This window comes from Phocoena sinus, chromosome 12, assembly GCF_008692025.1.
Source record: "Phocoena sinus isolate mPhoSin1 chromosome 12, mPhoSin1.pri, whole genome shotgun sequence".
NCBI lineage: Eukaryota > Metazoa > Chordata > Mammalia > Artiodactyla > Phocoenidae > Phocoena > Phocoena sinus.
The window spans coordinates 21,865,323-21,893,122 of record NC_045774.1 but is presented as its reverse complement, the minus strand read 5'-3'; the positions used below and the strand labels follow the sequence as shown (position 1 = coordinate 21,893,122).

At 39.2% G+C, this 27,800-nt stretch overlaps 1 protein-coding gene across 8 annotated transcripts in view; it reads right to left on the bottom strand.

Annotated features, from left to right (window-relative positions):
* HIVEP2 (HIVEP zinc finger 2) overlaps positions 1-27,800 on the bottom strand; it is a 193,762-nt gene that overhangs the window by 20,094 nt on the left and 145,868 nt on the right. For 6 of the 8 annotated variants that reach the window (XM_032650706.1, XM_032650705.1, XM_032650703.1 and 3 more), the window contains 4 exons: positions 13,428-13,522; positions 7,513-7,557; positions 1,266-6,806; positions 85-239 (listed from right to left, as the gene is read on the bottom strand). In XM_032650706.1, coding sequence (XP_032506597.1) covers positions 85-239; positions 1,266-6,434 — 5,324 coding nt within the window. In that variant the 5' untranslated portion in view covers positions 6,435-6,806; positions 7,513-7,557; positions 13,428-13,522. Of the gene's footprint in view, positions 1-84; positions 240-1,265; positions 6,807-7,512; positions 7,558-13,427; positions 13,526-15,424; positions 15,511-27,800 lie in introns of those variants that run through there. The other 2 variants (XM_032650710.1, XM_032650711.1) reach the window with 2 other exon arrangements.

Sequence of the window (27,800 nt, the reverse complement as noted above, 5' to 3'; positions counted from 1 at the left end):
GATATGACTTTTCCATGCAGACACTCAGGACCATTTATGCTGAATTTAATGGAATACTTTACATTTGCACATGTGTTTCCTTACCCTCCTTCAAAGATTTTAATTCGAACGGGCTCAGCTTGTTTGGATCCAATATCCTTATCTCCATGAATATCTCCTTTCCCTCTTTCCTTTAAGATATTTCCCATTAGTTTCCTTTCTAGCTTGCTGCCAAATAAAAAGGTCGCATCAGGTTTCATCTGTAGGCCAAAAAGAGAGAATCATTTCGTATGCATTCCCTAAGACACAGAGGAAGCGCACACATCCCACTCTTCCATGATCTCTGAAAATCAGCCTAAACTCCATGCTAAAAGGCCATAGGCTGGCTACATAAAATAAGGGACAACAGGGATAAAATCAGAAAAGATGACAGCTTCTACAGAATAAATTCAACATTCTGTTAAAAAAAAAAAACCAACAAGACCCCACTAGCACGTACACTGTACAACCCTAATAACAATGTTAAAAACACGTTCTGTTTGGGAAGTAGCAATTCAAGCAATCTCTATGCGTTTAGAAAATATTCTCAAAAATCATTAAAGAGAAATGGTAACTGAAGTGAGTAAGTATATTTTATTTATTATATATTTTTGTTTAAGACCTCCATGTACTTCTTTATTAATTTAGCATAAATTCCAAAGTGGCCCTTACTAATATTTTTATAATCCTACATGTAAGGCAATAATTGTTCATGTAGGAACGAACCTGCTAATCCCTTGGAAAAATGAGTTTTGAGAGAAATATATTAAAAATAAATTTTAGTAAAACAATAGCCAATGGGAACAACCCCTCCCTCAGAAGTTCACAAAGTTCAGTTCTAACACCCTGCAGCCTCCTTCCTGATCTTTCCTCTCCTGTGTCCACTCCCTGTTCTATGTCCTCATTTCACAATTTCCTGAAGTCCTCACCTCAAAGGAAAGTTGGTCTGCTAGGTCACTAACACAGGTTGGAACGGGGAGGAACTCGAAGGAATTAGTCCCTGCGGTGGAATTTCACTGCACCCGGCTGAGGAGATACTTTGTGCTTGGTACTTTCCTACGTACTGACTGGTACTGACCCCTCATAACTAAGTTCAGGGTCAATGGGTAAGGCCCGTTTGCAGAGGACCCCTCCCCAGCTCTGGTCTTCATTTTACTTGTATGTTTTTTTCCGTACGTCCTTCACTACGTATTCTGCTCAGCAATCAAATCCACAACACGAGTGCTTTCAGAAACAATATTTGTTACCTGAGCAAACTGCTTCCAAGCACTTGATGACGTAAGCTTGCCGGCTCCAGGCCTGTGCATAGCGGCCAGGGTATAAATTTCTGCGGTGATTTTTTGCTTGGACCTCAGAAGAGCCAGCGTGGTCTTGGTGTTCAATCCTGATGGGTTTGGGTTACAGGAACTAATGCACCATGAAGCATATACCGAGGATTTGAAGGTGGCCTGTTGCACGTAATTGGGTTTTGTATAATTCAAGAAGCACCAACTCACAGTCGTTGTTGTCCGCAGACTGGGGAACTGCAGAATCTGCTGGAAATCTACCACGTCCGTGAAAAGAAGAGTCGAATTTGCCACTTTCCCGCTTGGATCGGATGCTCTGGGGACCAGCACGCCGGCAGGCAGCTTCTGGCCCTTCCCTTGCTCTTCCAGCTGACTGTCCCCGGGTGGCAATGAGGAAGTCTGTGGGCTCATGCTCATATCAGACGCCGTCTCATCAATGTCTAACTCATCTGAGGACTCTTTGCTTTCAGAAGGCCCACTGGACTTCTGCCCCAGAGCGGGTGCCCTGGAGCTCGGAGGGAAGGGCTCCCTCAAGGGCACGCTGGCGGACGGGTGGTCTTGAGATGAGGAGGGGGACAGCGAGGAGAAGGACGATGACGCTGATGGCAAGCCATCCTTTGGCTCAGAAGCACAGCCCTGTCGAACCAGCTGGGGCTTCTGCGGGCGGGAGAGATCCTTTTTGATGTCTGAGTTGGTCAGCTCCACGGCGCTGAGCTCCTCCACGATCTGTCCATACATCTTTTCCTCCTTGACCCTTTTCTGCTGCTTTGTTTCCATGAAGAGTTCCAAGCTGCTGGCTGGAGAAAGCATCCGCTTGCTGCCTCCCAGGGTGGCGACGCTGTCAGAGGTGGAAGGTAAACATAAGGGGATGGAGGATTCCAAGCCAAGGGGTATGGTCTGAGGTACTTTCCAGATGGGGCACTTTTCCAAGCCTGCGTGCTGCCCCAACACCTGGGCAATGTTAAATCCTATCCCTTGCATGGCCGGGTTGGTTACCAGTGTTCTTTGGGTCACATTCTCGTCGACTTTGCATATGACAATGGCAGGGCTGTTCTGCCCAAGCATCTGAGAAATGCTTGTGTACATGACACTCCCATAGGACGGTACGTGGGTCTGGATCCTAACAGGAACCACTGTCCCTGGTAAGGACTGTAAAGGCCCAGCGTTTGCTGAGGTGAACTCTTCTTGAAGAACCTGCTCGGAGGGAGTATCTGTTGACGTGGTGCTCTCCCCTGACGGAAACTTTGGAAGAAGGTTCTTGGAGTGTAGCCCTGATGTTCCTGAATAACCCAGGTAGGTTTGCTCTTTCGTGTGCGCGTAATCAGCGGATTTCTTTCCAGTGTGCTCCGCCACAGGCTCCAAGGGGTAGCTGGGGTGAACTTCTGCCTGGAAAGGAGGCTTTCCATAGCTCTTTGGAGCATGCTGAGCCAGGGGATGGGGGAAGTGTGCCTGCCACCAGGGGGGCTGCTGAGCTGGGAAATGAACCATACAGACGGTAGGATATTGGAACTGGAACAAGGTGTTCTGGATTGGAGAGAACGGAAGAGTCTCTTGATGTGGAAATAAATGTGGCTGTTCAGTCAAGTGCTTGCTTGGAATATAGGATGTCGGTTGTATGAAGGGATTTCTCAGAGACTCCTGACTATCCAGGTGCATGATCTGTTGCTGGGCCAGGTGGAGTGGTCCTGAGCTCAGCTGGGCACAAGGACCCACCACCTGCTTCCCTGGGTCCTCTGCCTGAAGGGCAGGAAGCACAGAGCACGGGGCGTGGTGCCACGTGGCCCTGAGGCTGCCGTGCAGATGTTCTAGCTGTTCCTGCTTTACGCTCAGATCCGCGGCGGCCTCCCCCTGGACGATCTCAGGAGAGCCACTGAAAGAAGCCTGCCGCACCAGAAAGCATTTCTTTCTCTCCCGGGATGGGGACAACGCGGATGCCGACGCCCCTGCCACCGGAGCATGGGACAGATTCCCATAATCAAATGATTTGCTCCGAATTTCTGGGACTTCCGTTGGGTGGGGACAAGGCATCTGCTCGGACGAGCAGCGTCGCATCTCCTTTTGGTGGTGGTGGCCGGGGACGGACAACGAGTACGAACCAGCAGGGACCGTCAAAAACTCAGAGTGCTTCCCAAACTCATCCGGCTTGGGAGGTGCCGCAAGCTTCATGGTTTCTTCTCTTTCAAAAGACATGGAGAAACTGGAGCTGTGCGACAAGTTACTTTCTTGACTGGGGCTGCGGGAGAGGCCAGTGCCTGTGGATTCAAAGCTGGATTCCCCGGAGGAGTGCTCCATATCCGCGAGCCGCAAACGCTTCTTTTTGGGTGGCAGCTTCTCGGCCGGGAGCTGGGAGAGGGTCTCACTTCTCTGGGGCCACTGAAATTCCTCCACCGGCTTTTCTGCCTCTTTACTCTGGGCCTCCTTCTCCTTCTCTGGCTTGTCAGGCTCCTCGGTCACGCGGATCTCGGGGACCTGGATGTTGTGCTGACGCACGAGGCGGGGCTGCGCGTGGTAGGGCGGCTGCGCGACCTGCTGCGAAGGGGATGGCTTCCCCCCGCCTTCCGTGGTCTCCCCGGGCGGAGCCCACTCTGGGCTCACCGGGGCTTCTGAGATCTCACTGTCACAGGTCTCGGAAGGTGACGAGGCTTTCTCCTGGGCGCTAGCGGCGAGTTCAGCGGACTCGGACCTCTCAAATGAATTGGGGCGGCTCAGCGAGTTCGTATGCTGAATCACAGAGATCACATTGCCGGGAGGCTTCCTGCCCCCTCCGTCTGACGGCTTGTCTGAATCAGAAGCTGCGGGTGACTCCTCTGACCCAAGCGATGGACTTCCAGATTGCAGCGGGGGTCGACACGGGTCAAAGCGCTCCGAGTGACCATGAGAAGTGTTTTCCTGTCCAGCCAGGCCGAATCCACTCCTGGCTCCTTCCTGCATCTGCGATTTGGGCTCGAAATCTGAAGTCGCGATGCCCAGGGGCGTGCTGACGACGCTACTGCAGATCATCGGGGTGTCCTCCTCGTCCCCTACACTCTTCTCTTTCCGGCGTTTTCGATTTTCACAAGTAGTTCCAAACATGGTTGGCACTCCCTGCAATGGCACCGAGGGATCCATGAAATACTCTCCGCCGTGTTTCAAGGGGCTGATGCAGGAAGCATCCCTGTAGCTCTGCTTCGGTGTCTCCGAATCCTCCCACTTCTTATAGGGTTTCCGGCAGACATCATAGTCATACCCAACCCTGTCCCCAGGAATCAATTTCTTTTCCTTCAAGGATGGACCCGTGATGCTCTTTGACATCCTGCCATGGTGTTCTGCTTCCACGTGCCCCTCCTGTACCGAAGGCAGCTCAAAAGCCGCTTGTCTTCTTAACATGCGCTGAGGGGGTATTCCTACAGTCCCTGGATAGAACACATCATCAGAACCAGTCATCCGTTCATCAAATGAGTGACTTCCTCTCAAAGAAGGAGGAAGACTTAAATTCGTTGCTGAAGAAGTTGGCATTGAGTTGCTTCTAATAAGGGGTGAAGAGTCAACAGGAGCTTCTAGGAGAACTGGGCTGCTGCCTTGGAAACTGGCTGGATAAAGTTTTCCTTCATTCCTGATAGATGATGGAATAGTCTGGGATTGTCTTGACTCGCTGTTGAATTTAGTGGATTTCAGCATGCTTGTCTGACTGGGGTCGATCTCTCCCTTGCTTGGGATCAGCTGTGAAACAGGATCCTCAAACATCTTGACATTTAACCTGGTGTTAACGTGAGGTAATGAGTCCATGGTGCCCTTCCTACCCATCGTGGCGCGCTCCTGACTTGTGGTTGTAACACTGAGTGTATTTCTCGGACTAAGCCGACAGTATTTTCCAAAGATGATTTCTTCATAAGACTTTGCATTTGTGTTTGGAGGGCTTATCTGCTGCTCTGCACTTTCTGAGCGGGAAAAGTAACCAGAGTCAGTGCTTCCTTTACTGTGCGGGCTCAGAAGGTTTAGAGATGGCTCAGAATCTTGTCCTTTTTTCTCTGACAGTCTTAGTGCAAGTTTCTGTTTAACTGTGTGAGAGTCATCAGCCTTAGTATTTAAAGACGGATTTGGTAGCATATCAGTGCCAATATACTGAGAGCTTTCATTAGATAAAGGAATCCCGCTTTTGGGGATAATCAAAATCGGCACCTTCATTGGACCGCCCAGTGATTCTTCCAGTGACCCATGATAGACACCTCTGCTGGCGATATCCAGCGGCATGGGTGGGCCGGGACTCATTTTGTCAGAAGCCTCCACGAACAAAGAACTCTCCTCATCTGTGTCTGTACTCTGTTCACCGTCTGAATGTATTTCTGCTTCTACGTCAATAAAACCGGCCTCTAGGTCCAATTTAGATACAGCTGACTCTGTGAAAGGGACTAATCCTGCCTTAATTGCATGGGCATGTGACTTCCTGTGCTTGTACAAATTGCTCTTTGTCTTGAAAGAGAAACCACAAGGTATACATGGATATGGCCGCTCACCAGTATGGGACCTGATGTGTTTTTTCAATACGCTGGGTTTGGCACACGCCCTGCTGCAGTAAGGGCAAATGTACTTGCCGGGCTTTTTGGGTTTGTGCTCTTTTTTGTGAGCATCTTCCGACTGTTCGAGACTTTTCTGGGAGTATTGGCTATAAGCAGGGTTCAGACTTGAAATCTTTTTTCTAGGATAACCACCACTGTGGCCGTGTATAGGAAAGGAAAATAAGTCCTCGGAGGCAACAGATGGCAAAGGGCCAGGGAAAAGCCACGGAGGGCCTTCAAGGCTCTGATGTGGCTTGTTGCTGTGCATGACCCCCTGTGGCAATGAGTGCTGAGGGAAAGAGAGTGAATGTTGGCATGAATAAGGACTCAGACGGTGCGGTGGGTATTGCTTCTCTGTGACTTGCTGTGCCACTTCGCCAGGTGAGGCCAGTTTCCCAGAACCAAAGAGTTGTGCTGATGCTGTGTTTCCGATATGCTCAGGATCTATTTGTGGTTGCTGCTGTCCTTCTTGACTGCCAAAAGTGCTCATCTTAATAACAGCTGATTGTTCCTGTCTCCATCTACCTGACGCTTTATCAGTTTCTCCAGACCTTGAGGTAGCTTTTTGTCCTAGAGCTGTGTCCCCAGTGTCCATTTTGTTACACAAGGTCTCAAGTGCTAGTTCGCTTGAAAGCCGTGCAGACTCATGGAGTGTCTTCAAAGCTTGCTTGCTTCCATGTTCCAGGGTGTCTGCAAACTTGCTGAGTGTTCCTTCTCTTTGGAACCTTCCACACCCACACCGTAGTCTATGGGCATTAGATGGTAATGTCCTTGGACCAGGGCTATAACACAGTTCTCTCCATTGTAGAAATGTCCATCCAAAAGCTAAGTGCAAATCTATAAAGATCTCTTATGGCATTTGAATATTTTCAACTAGGGTGAAATTGGGGTGATGAATATTCTAGGAGAAATTTTGCCCATCAACTAGAGCAAAGTTCAGTTGCCAGTTTCACTAAGATAAAATGGTCTGAAAGAAAACGAAACACAAAGAGATTGTCATAGTAGTTATCAAGCAAGAAACCAAAACCATTCCTAAATAAACAGCCTGAAATTGGATAAACTGAAATTTTTTTTACTCCAAGAAATCCTTTTTATAGTTGCTACATTAATCCCACAATGAAAGGTTATTAATTGCAAACAGCATTAAGTCATAAGCATAAATCTCCTCAATGCTTAACTTTTGGTCATCCTTTTAAATACCCCTTAATTTTGGTCAGAAAAGCATTTAAAGGAAAACTTTTGATACATATTATTTATAAAATCATAAGATTTTTAAAAGGCTTCATTAAAATAAATTTAGAGCTATTTCTAACCAAGTTTTATGACTTACATGCTAAGTGTACTACATATTTCTCTATATAGATATATTTCATAGGTTAATATAAAATATATGTTAAATATATAATACAATATAATTTATAAGTATATAATACAACAGTTAATATAAAATGTTATATGTATTATATGTAATGTTAATAAAAATACAGATATATTTTACAGCTTAAAATTGGTGATCAGGAGTGATTAGAGCTAGACTAAGCCTGTAAGAATCAAAGATTGTCACAGAACTTTGGAAAAGGCAGAAAAGTGCATCTAAATAAAATAGTTATAAAACCTTCATAATATGGACAACAAAACATATTTTGGGGACAATTAGAAAATATAATGATTACCTGAATGGTTTAGAGTTCTCATGGGCATGATTGTCTTGACGCTTCCTGGGTAGAAAATAAATGCAGTTAGGAAAGATTGTTCCATTAAACTACAACATTGTTGTATGCAAATGTCAATTTAACGTTCATTATATGTAGGGCTCACAATGTTATGTGCTCTAAAAAATCAGCAGGTAACTGCTTTAGAAAACACTGCACTAAAGTAGTAAACCTCATACTGATTGACACTGTGTCCAAAAACAACTCAAGGAGAAAAAAATTTTTTAAACTTTAGATTCATATTTTCTAAGATATAAGATTAATATATTAAAACATCTTAGACTTTTGACACAATAAGCCTGGTTCTAGTTCTTTAGATATTAAAAAGTTGAGAATAGTGGGTTTTTAAAAAATTCAACCTACAGGTTTAAGCATTTAAATGTATAAATATCCTTTTCAGGAAATTTGCATGACAGCAAAGTGAAGGAGTCCTCCAGATGACTGTGAATGGCTCAGGAAAACTTGACAACTTAGAAACTATCAGATTTTAAGTGAATACTCAATTTCCATAAGGGAATGGCCAATGTCGTACCCAGAGGATTCTGAGAACTTCAATGCTCAACTCTATCAATTACGACGATAGCTGAGGTACTTCCTTGATAGGCAATGTAGCAGTGCTTATCAAAGTAAGAAAGCTCATACCCTTTGGCTCAGAAATTCCATTGCTGGAAATGTATCCTCACGGATGTACACAAATGCACAGAGTTACATGTACAAGGATTAAGTCAGTCATAAACTCAGCCATTAAAAAAAAGTAAGTATAGCTATAAGTACTAATATAAAAGCTCATTCAGGAGATAGTAACATTAGATGTGAAAAAAAAAGTTTATTGCACCCTAGAATGTATTTTATAATCCCATTTGGGTAAAAGAAAAACAAGCAATAAACAGAAAATTTCTGCAAGAATGCCGAACAGATTTTACATTGGTTAAATCACATAAGTGGAGCCAGGGAGTCAGAAGAACGGACACAGGAAGGGATTTCTACTTTTAACCTTATGATTTTTGGTAATCTTTATTTTTGCTTATTTTTTTAACCCGGGCATGTTCACATTTTAAATAAAGTACTGGTTAAGAAAAAGGATGCCACCATGTAAACGTACTGTATTTTCCCAAACTAAAACTCAAATACTGATTTTATTTCCATGACCAATTTGGTCCCTAATATAGAATGCTACTTTGATGATGATAGTAGTTGCACTTAGAAAGGGTGGAAAACATGGAAATTCCCACAGGAGCAATAAATCTTTTGGATGAGAAATCAGAAGCCCCCACGTATTTGTAGCAAGGTATCTATAATCAAAAAGTCTTTCTGCTAATAGCCATGAAGCACAGTAGGTTTGTAAAGCAGTTGTCAGAAAACTAAACAACAAGCATATTAACTTTGGTTTGCTAAAAAGTTTTATTATTGAATTACATTTTTCCCCATACAGTTATTTTCCTATGAATCCCTCTATAGGTAAAAAGGCAAACACTGAAAGAGAAGTGATGGCTTTGTTAGACTTCAATGCAAATAAGAAGAATAAGCATCGTTAAGCCCAAATTGGCTGAATTTTTGTTTAATTAACTACATACTTAAGGTTCATGTAGACACAACCTCTGTCAGACCTTTAGAGGTAACACCCTCCAAAATGGAAGTACAGTGTATTTCCAATTCAAGTCAGAAACTTTTGCACATCTTTCCTTAATTCAGAGTCAGAGCTTGAACTGAGTATCTTCTAGGTTGCTTTTCATATTTATTATCTTATCATGGTATTGATCTATGTATGCAGTTCTGTTGATAACAAGGATGATGACTGCTATTTACTGTGTGCTTACTACATGCACTGGTAGAGTTATACTGGTATAGAGCTTCATGACGGTCCTACGCCACAGGTGTTATTACCCATATATACAGTTGAGGATGATACTTAGGGTCAGAACCAGAATCAAATCCAGGTTTGGCAGACCGCCAAGGCTAAGGGGTCTCACCTCCCCAACTAGCACCTGCCACCCCCAGCTCCACTGTTAAGTTTTATCACAATGTAAAATAATACATCTTCAAGAATATTTTCTCCTAAATATTTTCACTTGACTCCAATACTTCCAATGCTTGAATATTTCATGGTCCTGGGAGAATATTTGAGTTTTGTACGGATTTCAAACAAACCCATAGTGTAAATGATGTTCAAAATCTTTATATTAAAGTATTAATGAAGACAGCTCCTCGTGAGAACATGATTAATTCTCATGACATACAACTGTTTTACTTTGTTCTTTGAGAAGCATTACTTTTAAGGAAAGTAAGAACCTCACAAGTGAAAATTAGGCATATGGTCACTTCTCATTCCTTGGTTTACATAAAATATATAATTTTGCTTAAAACACGGACTTCAAGTTAAACATGTACATAAAATTTTATAAAAAACAGGACTGGGATACTATATTTAATAATTAAATAGAATGTAGTGTTTTCATTTAGCAACAAAGCAATAACTTTTTAAATCAGATTTAATTTTTATGGTTTATAGTAAAAAATTAAAATTATTACACCCTACACCAGACATATACAATTCTTATTCACTAAGGACATATCATAAAAAGAGAATCACCAAATAAACTTCAAGCAAAAGCAATAATATTTTGCTATTAAAGAACAGATCAGAGACGAAGAAAAGCGATTTACATAAAATTCAAAAGTAGACAATTAATGGTCAGAACAAAAATTATCTAGAATAGTTATTTAATTTTTGATGGGTTTAAATTTTAGAAAAGGGCTCGTCAAAAAAGTCACACCTACTATTTTATTTTAAAAAAATCAATCTTGCTGATCTTAACAGAAGACCGTCCTATATTCCAATAGCATTTATTATCCAGAAAATGTTTTAAAATTCACAGCTTTGATCCCAGTAGAAAATGACAATTATGCAAATAGCTTTGGTCAGGAAAACCTCCTCCTTTTAAATTTCTATGACAAACCTGCCTAAGATGTCCTACCATTTCATCATGAAATTAGATAAACCCAGTGCCATGCTCCCTACTGCTGTTCAGAGAAGAGCTTCTGTCCTTCTGTCTGAGCTGGAGATCCCAGAAGTATCAGGGACACCTCTGGTCTACATTCCTCTGAACTACAGTGTCTAACTTTTCACACCAGTGAAAGGCTTAATTAAGAATATTACTGGGGAATTGGAAATCACTCCTATTTCACATGAACCCTTTACATGAGATTTTAAACATATCTGAGCATATAATATTCTCTCCAACACCATCCTTGGACAGCCTTCAACTAACTGCTATCCATAAAATCACTCTCCTTCTTGGAGTTTCTGAGGCGTATAGAAAGGTAGATTGGAGAAAACAGGAGTAATGGGTCCTTTGGGATACTGGTTCATATTCAGGAACCAATAAGAACATGGACTCTTTTCATTAATCTCTTGTCTTCAGTTGCTTTATCTTGGAAACTGAAAAAAAATTCTGCAATGCAGACTGTTTGCACCATAGATCTATTCCTGGGCATGGCATGTCTGTCTAGTATTCAAAGTCTCTTTGCTGCTCTCCTCAACTTACACTTAGGGAAAAAAATTCACTTGAAAATCCATAAGGCTTTCAAAGTTTAAGCCAAAGTTTGATAATGACATTTGTCTTTTTTTGCTAGGTGATACTTTTACTTAGCCATCTTACTCTACCAACAATGGCGTAAATTCCTGAGCTCGTGCTGTATTACTTAAATGTATGAAAATGCTTATAAGATAGGGAAATATTTTCCTTGGATCTCAGAATATTATTATAAACCATCAAATGTATTATTGTATATACCTGCAATTTTACCAAAATTTTCTCAATAAAGATCTACTTGGAGCTATAAAGATCCATAGTAATGTGGTTAATTACAGCTACATTACTTCTCTATGATTGTGTAGATTCATTTCATTTTTCATACTCTAACTGTGTGTTAAAAGTAAATCTCTGGTTTTCCCAATTGATTGATATGTCTAAAAATGCAATATTCGAGCAATCCTTATATGAAAAGAAAACAGCCAGTTATCATTTCATTCTCTGAGATTTCTTTATATGGTAACCAAACCCGCGCAAATTGATTTTTGGCATCCATTGCCAACAAAGGAACGGTATTCCAAACACAGCTTCACATTGACATTTAAAATTTTCCCTAATGCCTTTGAGTGCTCTGAAAGGAGTAGGATATTTTGCAAGAGGATATGACTTTTGGCTTTCCTGTGGATGACGCTCCAGCCCATAGGAGTCCTTCGGTTGGTAAAGAAAGGCAGGCATTGTCTAGCAGGCTCAGTGCATTTTTCAGAGGGGGGTAATATTGAAAAAGACACTACCCTCTGCGTGGCTATTTCAGTGGTAATGGAAATAAGGGAACTGAGCAGAAGAAAAGAAAATGATATTACTTGGAAGAGTTGCCATTTTTCTAAAAGTGTGCCCACTCCCTTGGCCACGCTTCAGTCCCACTCAAATAAATCTGGCACCCAGTTAAGTAATTTCTCAGACAGGCCCTGAAAGGAAAGGCACAGAAACAGCCTCCCTTATAGACCTCCACAGAGGTCTCTTCAGGATAACAGCTGGGTGGGATTGGCAGAAGGGCAGCCTAGCTCTGCAGATGAATAAAGGCCTACAGTATCCAGGGCTGTCAATCTGGGATCTTTTGCTTAGAAAAACACTATCTCAGAAAAAAACTTTACCTCAGGAAATTAATCATTACTTGAGTGGTGGCAAAAGTCAAGTGAGCATTAAATAATAACATCCTAGATAATAATGGTATAAAATGATGGGCAACAAACACTACTTCTCTGCTTCCAATGTTTTAATAATAAAACATTTCAAACAAATTAAAATGGTTATTTGGGTTTTTGTTGTTGAGAATTAGGTGGTATTACACGTGTAAAAAAATATATGTCTTCTGATAGCAATTACTAGACAAAAATTTAGAGGCCATTTCCATATATTTGCTTTCAAAATGCCATAGATCAACTACAAAATATTTTAGGAAATACATGAGCATCTCGGAGCACCGTTGCTTTAATGCTGACGGACCCACAAGTCATTACCACATATGAGTACCGGATGAAGGAAACAAGGGTCTACCGAAAAACCATGACCAGTGCCAGAGCCCAGCTGAATAGTGACTTATTTACACAGGATGATTAAAAAAAGGCACCTTCCTGAGAGCCAAATTCATTATAAATGCTTCTTTTATTAGTAAAAACTCCCATAACAACCTTCGTTCTCCCTGAATGGAGCAAGTCGCCAATATGAGGAGGATACTGTATATGACACAAAACCCTGCCAAACAATTCAGAGAACTTCTGGAGAAAAGTAAAGAGATTGTGATGATCACCGTCTAATTGGACATACATTAAAATCTAATTTGACATCTAAAGCTTAATGGAAAACTGAACTGTATTTTTTCCATGTTGGCTACAATGAGTGCAGATAGTTGTATAGTTTGCATATCTGTTCAGAGTATTTGTGACTTATTTTGACTCTAGCATGCTAATTTTAATATTTTGTCATAAATTTTTCTTGGCAATTTTTTTACAATTGTGATTTTGCTCTTCTGGTGCAACGTGTCCCCCATTCTATAACAAACGTTATTAGGATTTACTACATAGAATTTTGCATGAAAGTAAACTGTACCAGAAAGAAATTCTCTTAAATGAGCCTATCTCAATTAAGCAAATTATAATTAAAACTGGACTATTATGAAAAACAAAATAAAACCTTCACTATATTTCTTTCCAAATAGCATATACCTTGTTTCTTACCAGACTGGAAGACAAAGTAAATTCACATACTGGTGTGCAGTAAGTTAAAACTGCTTTTCAAGTTCAATGTAAAAACAATAGAATAAAACAATAAATTTTAGTTATTAACCTGTTATCCTCGTATCAAAAAACTGCATCATAACCGTCTTTGCTATCCACGATGCCAACTCTCTCCACAGGAACTCATGCACAACTTCTGGGAATCTAAAAGATGAACAAGAAGATTTTTTAAATGATGACACTTGTAGTGAATTTAACAGACATGCTTATTCTTCACTCATAGAAATGCCTTCCTTGAGAAAAGAAAATCTGGAACTGGATCTCTCGAGAAGACTTTTCCTTTCAAGAAAAAATTTCCTTTCTTTTCACATAGTTTAAATCTTTTGAATAAGTACTTGCATTATAAGAGAATTGTCTGTAACAGCAAACGTGGAAGCAATTTGGAAAATAATGCTAGAGTTAAAACGATGTATTGGAACTAGAAATTATGCCACTGCAATCCACGATACAACTCTGTCTTAAAGCTGAGATTCCCACAAAACTTCTTTTGGTGCATCAGCAACTAAACTCCGCAGGATGAAGAACCTCATAGAAAATTCTTTTCTATAGTTTATTTCAGTAATGTTATGCTCTGTGCTAAAATTAATTTCTAAAATAGGAAGCCAAAACCAACCAAAGTAAAATCCTGAGACATAACAAACTCTGGAAAGTAACAAAGAAAGGAACTTTCTCATACTTAGAATTAATTTATTCAAGTCTGATCCAAAAAAAAAAAAAAAAGCATAGAAGGTCAGTCAAACTACTTAATCCAAATAGATAAGATGGTTTATCTCCTGGTAAAAAAGGCCCATATAAAAATATTACTACATATCCATAGATATCTATTGTATATTTGTCCATTTTTAAAAACATTGCTCTTTCTTTCAGACAAGTTGTGTTTCATAGGAAGGACTAAAGCATCAAGACAGGACAGTTAAAATGTGCCTTAATCTACTACCACGTCATGTGAACGTTCAAAATGCTTAAAGGAAGCAGTTAGCTTTAATTTTCTCCTCCTTTCTGCACATCACTGCAGTAGCACTTCAGGACACCCTGTTCACTTTGCAACATGAATCATTATAAGCAAGTAGGCCCACTCGGTTCCTCAAAAGACACAAAAGGTGCAAAAATAGCTTCTGCAATTGAAGCAAGAACCACGTCAGCAGCCAGATGAATGTGGGTGGTCAGATAAGATTCTGTTGCTGCAAAGGGCAAATTATTAAGCGAAAGCTAGATTTATTTTCTTTTTTAACTTTGTTCTTCTTGCCTCAAATCAACCATTTGCTGGCACTTAAATGACTCTTGACAAGCTCTACCATTCTCAAAATTGAAAGCTTCATCAAAGCCAAAGAACATGATTGATTAAACACTGAGAGAATAGTGGTGGGGTCCTTCATATATATATATGATAATTAACCACATCCATATTAACAAACCAAAGAGCACCTCTTTTGGAAAAAAAATCAAGTTAAAATGCTAAAGAAACAAAACAAAACTGTATGTTAGCAACACGACCTAAGCTAAAGTAAAGCATGGCATCTCCCAGATAAAAAAGAATAAATCAGGGCTTCCCTCATGGCGCAGTGGTTGAGAGTCCACCTGCCGATGCAGGGGACACGGGTTCGTGCACCGGTCTGGGAAGATCCCACATGCCGTGGAGCGGCTGGGTCCGTGAGCCATGGCTGCTGAGCCTGCGCGTCCGGAGCCTGTGCTCCACAACGGGAGAGGCCACAGGAGAGAGGCCACAGCAGTGAGAGGCCCACATACCACAAAAAAAAAAAAAAAAAAAAGAATAAATCACTGAGCTATTTCGCACTCTGAACAGAATTCACCCAAGACATAAATGGGCCAAGATTCTATAGATACAGCTATTTATAGGGAACAACAACTTACAGTATTCAGTGACTACCTATGATTGGCAGTCCCACAGTCATCGAACTAAGACTTAAAAGAGAAAAGGAGAACTTAATCCTCAGAAGGCTAGCACTGACACACACTCCTTCCAGCTGTGTTGCAAATATAGACAAGCACCCAACCATTCCCTAACCCAGAAACCATCATTCCTACCAACAGCTTCCACAGGCAAAAGAGAGCACGAAAGTCCTCCAGACAAGCTGTGTCAGGGGCAGTGTTCCCAGTTCTAACTCTACTTTTCCAGTCTTAATCTCCAGGACTATGGCTCCTGGAAATAGAAAATAGTTGTCTCATGATATGCACATATATCTGGAATTTTAAATTTAGAAGATCCCTCTTTTCACTCACTCAGAGGATTTGAAAATTGTTTCTGTTGTCGTCTGGATTGCTATGCATGACCTCTTCAATGATTGGTTTTCCCTTGAAGAACAAAAAAGTGGTGGTCGTAATGTTGTACTTATATTTTACCTCACAGAAACTTCCAGGTAATTAGTGTGATTTTAAAGCAAAGATCTAAATGATATTAACATGAAAGATGTGACACCAAGTTTGGGGATTTTGCACAAATCATTTTGTTGCAGTTGAATTAGTAGTGGCCTCTACAAGGGAGGTAATTATTGTTACTATTAAAATAAAGACGTAGAGATAACCATCTCAGAAATTTGTTTTTGCATTAATTTTAATTGAATTTTTGTGCCTCAGTTTCTTCATCAAAATAAAAGAAAAATATTTCCTCAAACAGTTCTTGAGAATTTGGTATTATAACTCATGCTTATGTTTCCTAGAAATCAGCAGTTCATATAGCATACTTTTTAAACAATGGAATAAAGGAAAGAGAGACTTTTCATTTTTTCAAACTTTACTTTTAGGTTTTTAGATTCATAAGAAATCACTATGCAATGAAACCTTAATATTCAATAAAATTAACAAGTTTTCAGAAAAGTGTGTTAACAGATCTTGTTAAATATCCCCAAGTCATTTAAAATTCATTCCTAAATATGAGGAGAAAATTATGCTTCACTTTACTAACAAAGTAAAGACTGATTTTTCTGTTGTCTGCAGGTTTATAGGAGAGTGCCTTTAAAATATTTTCCAATCCTCCATCTACTATTTGTAACAAACACTTGGAAAGTTTAAGCATTATTGTTTCTCAGCCTTTCCATTTTTAGAAAAAAAAACCTTGGCATTAGATATTTATTCTTGGATGCTTACAGGTTATTATTACTAAGCTAAGCAAAGGTCATGTTGAGCTACGATTAGATAAGTAGGTAGATAGATAGATAGACAGATAGATAGGCAGAGACAGATTTTTAAAAAAATATCCATTGTTGGTAAGATTCTTTATTATTTCATTTCTCCATTCTTCCAAATTATTTTAAGACAAGTTATGGTTTAATGGTTTATTACAGTTAAGGCTTTATTGGCAAACTTCTCATGCAAAGATAAGTGCCTCTCATCACTCCTTTTACTGAGGTTAAACACATACAAACTATATCATAATTTCAGTAGAAAAGCCAATAAGATATTCCAGTTACACTTTAGATGAGAGTTGTCACAATTAAAAGTAATAATTATGTGCATCAACTCTATGGGAAAAGTGGCAAATAGGACCTGGAAACAAGATATGATCTTTATATTTCTTAGTTAAAAGGAACGTTTAAAAGAATGAACACCACTCTTCATATACTAGAGAAGAGATACTTCTTTTATAGAAGGGAGTAGAAGGGATTCAAAAGCACTAGGTAAAGGTGGGAGGAGAGTACTGAAAGATAAATGCACGCTCAAGATACACTTTATCAGGGCTTCCCTGATGGTGCAGTGGTTAAGAATCTGCCTGCCAATGCAGGGGACACGGGTTCGAACCCTGGTCCGGGAAGATCCCACATGCCACGGAGCAACTAAGCCCGTGCGCCACAACTACTGAGCCTGCGCTCTAGAGCCAACGAGCCACAACTACTGAAGCCTGGGCACCTAGAGCCCGTGCTCCACAACAAGAGAAGCCACCGCAATGAGAAGCCCATGCACCGCAACGAAGATCTCTGCAAATAGAGAAAGCCCACACGCAGCAATGAAGACCCAACACAGCCAAAAATAAAAATAAATAAAAATTTAGAAAAAAAGATAGACTTTATCAAAGTGTACCAAAAGAGGCAACTTTCCCCTGCTACAAAAAAAGACTCTAAATGGGGTCACTGTTCCACCTGGAGTATCTGGAGGGGCAAGGTAAGAGGCACTTAGGAGGTGGTAGAGAAGGCAGTTATAGGCTGGGAAGATACACACAAACACATACACACACACATACAACACACGCACACAAACCCTGATCAGTATGATGATTTGATTATAAGCTCAGATCTTTAGAAACATTTATGATATGAAGGTAAATGTTGGGATTGAGTTCGGAATGTAAAGAAGATGAAAAAGGGTTAAAGAGATACAAGTAGGAATGGGAAAGAGTGTATCTGGGAGCATGGGGCAATTCATTGCTGGGACAACTAAGTAGAAGGCTTTGAAAAGTCAAAAGTGTGTCTGGGAAAAAGGAGTTTTCACAAGAGGAGGATGGGGCAAACTGAGTCAAAATTCGCCAACTCTGCCATTTTTTTTTAGGGTTCCGGTTCTGGAAACTGCCGTAAAAATGATCTTAGAGCTACCTTTGGTCTATTGCCACTTCTCAGCAGGTCCTTAGTGCTGGAGCACAGGAAAGATACAAAATAAAAGCACTGCGTAAATTAGAACTACTAAAATCACAAAAAAGTAGGTACATGTGAATTAGTGATTGTAACTTAAGCCTCCTTAACTAGGGTTTCTGACTATTTTATGATACTTTTAGAAACTTATAGAATGTCCATATTTGTCAGAAAATGAGCTAAGTATTTTGTATTACAAAATACAAAAATGGAAAAGGCAAGCTCTATATTTAAGAGCTCAGAGCCTAGAAGGGAAACATTTGTGAACAAATAAGTGCAACAAAGTGTTTTAGGTGCTTTGAGAAAAATATAAACACAGTACAGGGGGAGCACAAACAAGGAAGTGGCCAACCCTACCAAAAGAAGTAGAAAAGGCTTTAGAGAGGCAGTGATACTGAGTAAGTCTTTAAAGAAAACTATGTGTGCTAATATACAAAAGCCCACAGTTCTCAGTGTTAGATTTAGAGATAAATACATTTATCAGCTGAAATAAAAACATAAGACTATCATTCCTGAGTTGCATATACTTTAGTTTAGTGTGGTGAAAGGTTGGTTCATGGGGAAGCTCAGGAATAAGGTGAATGTTCTAGTTAATACAACCTTATGGTTAGGTAAAGACGACAGAGAAATAATTTTTGTTTTAACATCTGCTAGTGATTATTTTCCAAAGTACATTAGCCTTCTCCTTGAGTTAATTATAGTTTCCTGAACATAATTTAATCTTTCTTTGATGATTCAGGATCGTATAGTGCTCTCTGCTCCGTACTCTGCATCTGGACTGTGATTGTCTGGTACTGGCAATGCGAACTTCTCCCCCACGTGTATTCTTACACACATGTCAAGTTTTCTAAGATCAGGGATGTAACTGAGATTTTTGTTTTTCCTGACCACATATTTGACATCAGACTAACTTATTTTAGGAGCAAATATATAACCATCCACTTCTATCACAATTACTTGTTAAGCTTATTCTAAATCATATAGGGAGCATTTAGTATTGTGAAAGATTTTAGAAATCATTGAACCCATCAGCCAAATAATAGGGGAAAAAAGCTGAGAACCAGATAAATGAAAATACTTGCTTAAGCACTCAAAGGTGGTTATGGATGAGTCTGGGCTATAGCTTAGGTCTTCAACCTTTCAAGTCAACTATTTTCCATTATCCATATTACTATCTTATTTAAAGTTTATTAATCTGGCCCCATTGCAGAAACTGACTGAATGAATAAAGGAATAAAAAAATGAAGAATAAATAAAATTGAACTTAGAATGAGCAAAGACATTTATCATCCATACCTTAAAGGTAATCAGTCAAATGAACAGAAAATAACAGTAGCTAAAAACCAATGTTCCATTAAACTGTTTATCAATTTTTATTCCCAAAGCAAGGACAGCTCTTTCATTGACAGTCAATGGAGGTAAGCCCTTCGGTTCATAAAATCAAAATTTCACCAACAAGGCCTATAGACATATGGTACCCCATCTCCACAGGTACTACTTCTCTTGCAGAATGGTGTTTGCTGACTTGCTTTTGCAAAAGAACAGGGCCAATTAGACGTTTTGTATAATTAAAAAAATTTTTTTTTGTGATACATTTTATTTTTATATTCTCACTTTCATTTTTCTTTCCCTTCCTTTCAATTCCCTCTATTCTATCTCTTAATAACATTATGGCAGGTAAATAACTCCTTCTTGCCAAGCTACCTTAAATATTTATTCTTTAACTTGATATTTGGAGGATAAAACCAAAGGAGGACTATTTGACTACTATACTCTAATGAGAAATATGACATAACAAAGTCATAACTCCAAGGTATTGTTTTCTCCAGTTTTATCTTTTATGGCACTTATGGCTACTACTTGGTTACTATTTCAGTATACTTAAATAAGGTCATGACTCTTTCTCCAATTCTCCTTTTACTCCTGGACGTGCCAAGATTAGCATACAGAAAAGCCAATGTTAACTCTGGAGTATGTAAACAAAGAGAATGAAGAAATCAAACGGTAAAATATGCATTATATTCTTGAGTATGCATAAAACAGGCTGACCTTGCCTGAAGGAAAATCCATCTCTTAGGGAAGAGTCTCCCACATCAATGGAAATAATACCAAAAGTAATGAAAGCACAGCTGAAAACTTGAATTCCATTCCAATATTTCATGCTACAACTGATTCTCAGATGTAATGAAAAAAAGTGCTTTCAGTCTCCCTCCCCTAGGTCCACGATACAATAAAGATCCTTCAAAAAGAAATCAAGGCAAGGCCTATGGCATTTCGTGTAACCTAATCAGATGGGCCCTATCCACTGTTAGTAACTGAGCTGCTGAAATAATCAATTCTGTCTCTTCTCTTGAAAAGCTTTACAGGGAATCGGGAAATTGACTCATGCGCCAGTGTAGAGGTATACAACCTCACATTTTTTAATTTTTATTTTTTTGCGGTACGCGGGCCTCTCACTGTTGTGGCCTCTCCTGCTGCGGAGCACAGGCTCCGGACGCGCAGGCTCAGCGGCCATGGCTCACGGGCCCAGCCGCTCCGCGGCATGTGGGATCTTCCCGGACCGGGGCACAAACCCGTGTCCCCTGCATCGGCAGGCGGACTCTCAACCACTGCGCCCCCAGGGAAGCGCCAACGTCAAATCTTGATTACACACTGTCCAAGGATTGGTGAGGCAACAGGCTAAATAAACGACAGGGTACCAAACCTCAAGAGTTTAGAAATGGACATAAAGTTAGAAAACAACAAATAATCTGAATATCAGTTATTAACAGAGTTTAAGAAAGCATATGCTCAAGAAGGGTTTGAACAACCAGGTAGGACTCAACAGAGGTAAGTGGTTCAAATGGAAGCCATGCTTCATCCAAATGACGTAACCAGAAAAGCTTTATAATCACCTCTGCTATGTGGTTATTCAGGCACTCCCCTGGCACTTTGATAAACTCTGGATGGCATTTATATTTTCAGCCTCATCTTGGAGTATGTCATCACCTACAAAGTTTAAGCCTAGAAAAATGCTCAAGTTTCAAGCAGGTGTTTATAATATCCTAATAGGCAAACTCTGTCAGACAGTTCCAGAATTTCATCTACTGGCTCATTCACTCAGTCAAATGATATTTTTTCCAAAGCTTATATATAGTAATGCAATGAAATAAGATATTATTGGAAATCAAATTTCATATTACTTTGAATCTAGATATTATTGTCTCAGTTATCCATCTAATAATTTATATCAATTTCAATGACACCAAGTATGAATTCAAAATAATGTACATGTGTGGAATTCAAAGATAAATAAGACAAGAATCCTTTTTTCAAAGAGCTTCCTGTCTAGTGTGTGAGAAAACCATATAAACAACAAGTTGTAAAAGCTACAGAGGCATAAAATGATATTATGGGAGTACAGAAACAAGAGACTGGGCATGCTACACTCTCTTAGGTCTTAAAAGAATGCTAGGATTTGGTAAGTAGAGATGCAGAGGAAAGGCATTTAATATGAACATATCACTGTGCAACAGAGAAGAGCAGGGGATGCTGAAGAAATAGCCGGTGTGACTAGAACATTTGGCATATTGAGGGAATGGGAGTGAGGGCTGAGAAGGAAAGGTGGTGACAGATGTTAAGGGAACTTCATTTGGTAGACAGTGATTGCCATCAGAGACTGCCATAATCAGACATTTTAGAAAGTTCACACATATCTCATCTCTTTCCATCCCTTCTTGGGCAAACTACAAATGTGTTACCTGAAAAAGAAACAAGATTGAGACAAAATTTGCTTTAAGATAAAGAAGGCTTGGGATTTCCCTTGTGGCGCAGTTGTTAAGAATCCACCTGCCAATGCAGGGCACACGGGTTCAAGCCCTGGTCCGGGAAGATCCCACATGCCACGGAGCAACTAAGCCCATGCACCACAACTACTGAGCCTGCGCTCTAGAGCCCGTGCTCTGCAACAAGAGAAGCCACCGCAGTGAGCAGCCTGTGCACCACAGCGAACAGTAGCCCCTGCTCGCCTCAACTGGAGAAAGCCCACGCACAGCAACAAAGACCCAACGCAGCCAAAAATAAAAATAAATAAATTTATTTTTTAAAAAAAGATAAAGAAGGCTTGAAGCTAAGGGGGAAAAGATACAAGTGATAAGATCATTAGGGAATAAACTCTTGGAAAAGTAGGAAAGAAAAGGGAACTCAAAGGCATAAATTAAAGGATCGGTTTCAGAAGAAAGAATGAAAACTTCTGTTTTAGACTGGAGGAGAGGAAGGAATAATGAAGCAAGATGACCTTTTAGATAGAGAGAAAAGAAACTGAGAATTCCCCTTAAGATGTTCTTAATCTGCTCAGAAAAGCAGAAGGCTGGTCATCTGATGGGTGTGAGGGAGCTAGAGCTTGCTGAGGGGCTTGATGAGTCTAAACAGCTATTTTCCCCGAGTACTTAACGCATTTAACAGTCTTAGGAAGAATACTATTTCTTATTAGGCTATTTAAAAGAATATTTTGCACCAGAATATATGTAAAAGTTATCTAAGTTGATAAATATATCTAAATAACATAATTATATCTAATAATACAATAAAATATATAAATTTATCTTTTATTTTTCAGTAAAACTCTGAAGATGATGAACTATATAAGCCACTATCTGTGAATAGTAGATTTAAAACAATTTTAAAAAACTTTATATACTCTTTTTTTTTTTTTTACTGTTTCTTTAAAAGAACAGCTGTGGCGATCTTCTACTGTAAACATGAAAACTTATCTATACTGATCGTAGAAATGTTGTAGAGTTTAAAAGATCAAACTGTTAGTTAATATCTGGATAAAGATTCCTTACCTTATTGAATTAACTACATATATTCAACCACATATGAAATATACTGAAGGTTAAAAAAGTCATTTGAATGTCCCACAGGATATAGGACACTGGCTGGCAGAGTAGGAAGCCAATAGATATTTGTCAGTTGAGTGAATGGATGAACAAATAAATATGAATAAATGAATGAAACAATGAATGAGTGTGAATATGCCACGTGTGTGTGCCCAGCACCTGAGAAAACACTCTTCTTGATTAACGACTGAAAAAGAGCTTCATAAACCCTCAGACATCGAACACAGATGGGATCTTGGTAAGTCCACACAGATGGGATCTTGGTAAGTCCACCACCATGTGGTGGACCATCAACAATTGAGGACATGGAAACCCCTCAGGACTAAGTGACTGACCTAAGTGGACTTCATGAAAGTTGAGCATCCCAAAACCTCAAAAAGGGTTAGTTTTAGAATTTCTGGCACTTTTTCAGCTACCAAACACAAAGAGAAATTTTTTGCAAATGTTGAAAGGTGCAGAGAGGTTATTTGTTATTTAGAAGTTTAGGTAGGAAAAAAATATATATATATATATTTTTTTTTACCAAATAATAAGTTTAAACATCCAATCACTCTACCTTTTGTTAAGAATCTCAACACAGTAACTAAAGTAAGTACTTAAGAGTTAGGCTTAAATCTCTTTACCCAAGATGTAAACAATAAAATATTAATTTAACTTGTTCTCGCCAATTTCTCACTCTTTCTTTCTTGTCTCCTTACTGATTGGAGTGGTCATTTTAACTGCTAAATACCTGTGAGGTCTGAGCTGATTCTATGTATACTTATGTCAAATATGTAAATGTGAAGGTCACTGAAAACCAGGGGAAAAGATTGTTCCTGGATTAGAACTTGAAGCATGGAGGCAACATAGCCACAAACTTTTGTCTCTGCCCTGAACGGTGGTCAAGACGAGTAAGGCAATGCTGGCATCAATGGCCTTCGTGATATAAAAAGTCATCACTTGGCATTGATCATGAATATTTTTACTTTTGCAGTCTTAGCGTACATTTACCTCACTGACTATCAAGATGCTGGTCTACTCGCTAACTAGAAGGGCAGAATGGGGTAGTATTTAAGGCACTGCAATCAGACTGTCTAGGTTCAAATAAATCATGAATTAAGCATCTACTAGATATGTGACCATGAAAATCTTAGCACAAAGGGAAGTAATAATATCAAATATCACCTATCAACCTCATTTAATTGCGAGAATTCAATGAGACCCACTGAATTCAATGAACCCAAAGCAATTAGTAGAGTGTCTGGCACGTGGCAATTGTGCAAATATTATCGTTGTTATTATTATGGGTTATAACTGCTCTCAGAGACTTTGCCGGGCCCTTGGTCGCTCCAATTCCAAATGGTACCAGGGTGTAGAGCCAACCTAGAATGTGAAGCAACTGCACTGGATGACCATGACTCAGTCAAGCTGCCTTGGTACTAAGTTAAGACCCTGAGTCTAGGTTGAGATCAGCATGCACAAGGGGCACAGGAAGGAGGAAGGGATGCCTGGTTGCACTTCCTTATTGAAATTTTCTCATTAATTGATAACTGTTAGAGACTGAATGTTCACGTCTCCCCCACATTCACGTGCTGATGCCCTAGTCCCCAGTGTGGCTACAGTTGAAGATGGGGCTTTTAAGGAAGTAGTTAAGATTAAATGAGGTCATATAAGTGTGGGCTTATAAGAGTGGGCTTATATCCTCCCACACTGAAGTGTCTTTATAAGAAGAGAAGAGACATCAGAAAGTTCTCTCTCAGTTTTTCTCTCTGCATACACACAAGGAAGAGGTCATGTGTGAATGCACAGTGAGATGGTGGCCGTCTACAAGCCAAGAAAAGGTCTCAGAATGAAACCTACCTTGCTGATACCTTGATCTTGGACTTCAAGCCTACAAAATGTGAGAAATTAATTTGCTGTTTAAGCCATCCAGTCGGTCGTATTTTGTCATGGCAGATTGAGCAGACTAATACAATAATTTAACACAGTTTTACAAAAGTACTGAAGTTGCTCTGATGAGGAAGAAAATGTGCAATGAGAAGAATATTGCATTTTGATTCAGGAAATTCCTACCCCTGTGCTAGTTCTAATATCTTGTAGCTGTGTAATCTTGGACAATTTATTTAACCTTTTTGATCCTTCTTTCTTCTCTCAGAAAATGAAAACAATAATTCCTCCCAATCAGGGTTGTTGTAACTGGATGTCTGTCATAGTAGGTACTCAATAAATTAATCTTTAAAAGATAGTAAGATTAAGGGGGAATCCTGCGAGGAAGAGAATACAATAACTACAGGTATCGTATCTCATAATTCTATATTACTACCTAAAGCAGAACATTGCAATAGTCATGTTGTGCTTTATTCTATTAACATTAAGGAAATATTTATTGATGGCCTGAATATTCACTTTTATGGTATTGTTAGTGATTGCGATGATTTGTTTCAGTGTTTTAGTCAATAATTTATCAAAGAAAATTGATGATGATTCTATGCCACGTTTTGGTTTCCAAATTCAATGGTAATGAAAATATGCATTGCTTGCTACTGTGGACAAGGCAAGGTGTCTATTCCAGTTTATTTAGCAATTAAAAAGGAGCTGTGCAACTTACAAGTTTTAATTGCCTATTTAAAGCGAAGACAGATGAGAGAAATTTATCTGGTATCAGTATTAAGAAGAATTTTATTTTTGCTGAAAACTGACTTTATAGACACTACATTTTAAGCCTATTTCGTGTCACTTTTTAAGTTGGCTGCTAGAAAGCAAACATCTAAATTTGGGGCCTTTCTCTAGGAAGTATCTAGGCCTTGTTGGCATGTATTCTGATCATTAACATCATTTCTAGCTTCAAATACTAGTCATACCTTTCTTTTCTACTGTCTCATGCTCACACTTACTAATTTATACACATACACACCTCAATAATGAGGAATATTACAAAGACATAATAAATGTAGCTGGGAACTGTTTCCAAAATTGAATCTATTTGTATATTTCAATAGTGTTTGGGCAGCACAACTGTGAAAATTAATCGGTTCCAGGTATATAAAAAGTAATGTGGAAACTCCCCAAGTATTGTTCTTTCCTTCAGCCTTCGACTGTATTGATTCCAAGAAGAGAAAGGATTTCATAAATACAACAGAAAAGGTACATATAACACAACTCAAGAAAAACATTAATTACTTTTCCTTCTTTAAGGAATTGCATATGAATAATATGGAAATAATATGGTCAAATTATATTATCTTTGAGACATGGTCAAATTTCCAGCTACTGTCAAGGCTCAGCAGCAGACGTGGTAAATGCATCTGACATATTCTTGGACACAGATAACTTACACTGGCAGATTCTACATGCAGATCCTGTGCAGAGTATTGAGAGGGTTGGATGAATGTTTTTTATTTGTTGAACAACCATAGGGTATAAAATCAGATTTGGACACATGTACTTTAACAAGTTTAGAATCCATTTGATCAGAAAGTATTTCAAGTCTCAAATCAACCTCTACTTTAAAGGTAAAAGCATCGTCTATCATAAATGTTACTAAAATTTTAAACAATGAGTTAGAATATAAAAGCCATTTTCAGTGAGGATTTGATTAGCCATCAGATGTGATTTAATTTGCTCTTTGTTTTCAAATAAATCTAAATGCTGGAGAATGTGTGTTTGGATTCATAATTTTGGGTTTCAGTCAACATTGACCAGTATCCAATATGGGCATATTAGCTTGATTTCTATATTCCTCACAGTTATATAAACGATTGAGGAACACAATTTAAGTAATGCAACCAGCAATAATTCACCCTGAAAAATATTATAATAAATTTGAAAAATATGCTTTGGTTTCAGCTTTAAAGCCGTTTGCCAAAACCTGCAGGGCTACAAATGGTCTTAATTCACACATTATTCATTGACTCCACGTATACTGATGTTATTTGGAATCTCACTTTCATTCTCCCTGATATATCACTGAAGGGAAAATAATTTGTTTAGAAATTTTATTAAGAATTCTTCATTAGCACAGATTCTCATCAAAACAAACAAAAGTAGAGAAAATAAGCAAAAACAATTAAGCAAATAAAAACACAAAGAAGATTACAAAATTAACTATTTTATTGTATTGTCTAATTTATCAGGCTTGCTCTGATTTCATTAAAGGCCTTGGACTAGGTGCCAGAACTAATTTTACTGCAGCATCTGCTCTCTGGTTTTAACATGGGTGTACAAGTAGATTATAATATTTCTTTTAATTGATAACTAGCAATATAGAGAAGAAAATGTTTTAATAATATCTTGAGTATGTACATTATTTTATTTTTCACAGCTTATCATTTCATCCTCATAATTTCCTCATATGGTGAGAAGAGCGTGCGGAAATTGAGGCTTAGAAAGGTTAAGTGATTCTCAAAGCAATCTCTCAAATCAGTGAGTAGAGACCTGGCCTCCTGTCTCCTAGCCCAAGGCCACTTCCGTGGACCACAGAAGATCCTATAAACCAGTTTTAAGAGAGCACGTATGGGATTCGTGGGCAGGAGACATAGGTTTAAGATCCCCTCCACCATGGACTGACCTTGGGTGTGGTTCCCTTACCTTCTCTGAGCTTAAATTTCCTCATATACAAAATGGGAATAATAAAGGTGCCGGCCCCATTTTTCTACCGCCTCAGTTGGTGAGTCAAAAATTGAGAGGACGTGAAAGTCGGTGACATGAAAATTTTAAGTCACCGAATAGTAGATATTAATGTTGTTGATACTCATGGGCAAATCAGTTTTGTTGGTAAAGAAACAAAAACAGAAGAAATTAAAATGTCTGAGACTTAACTAATACTTCCTACTTCCCTGATGGCCCTGACCAAGTTCTATCAACACACAGTAACCCGTCAGAAAGCTTTCTACATAATAATGTGACTACTCGATATTAGCTTGATTTCTATACTCGATGGTTAAGCAAGGTCAGTCAAAACCTTCTGTACGCATCTACCAACAA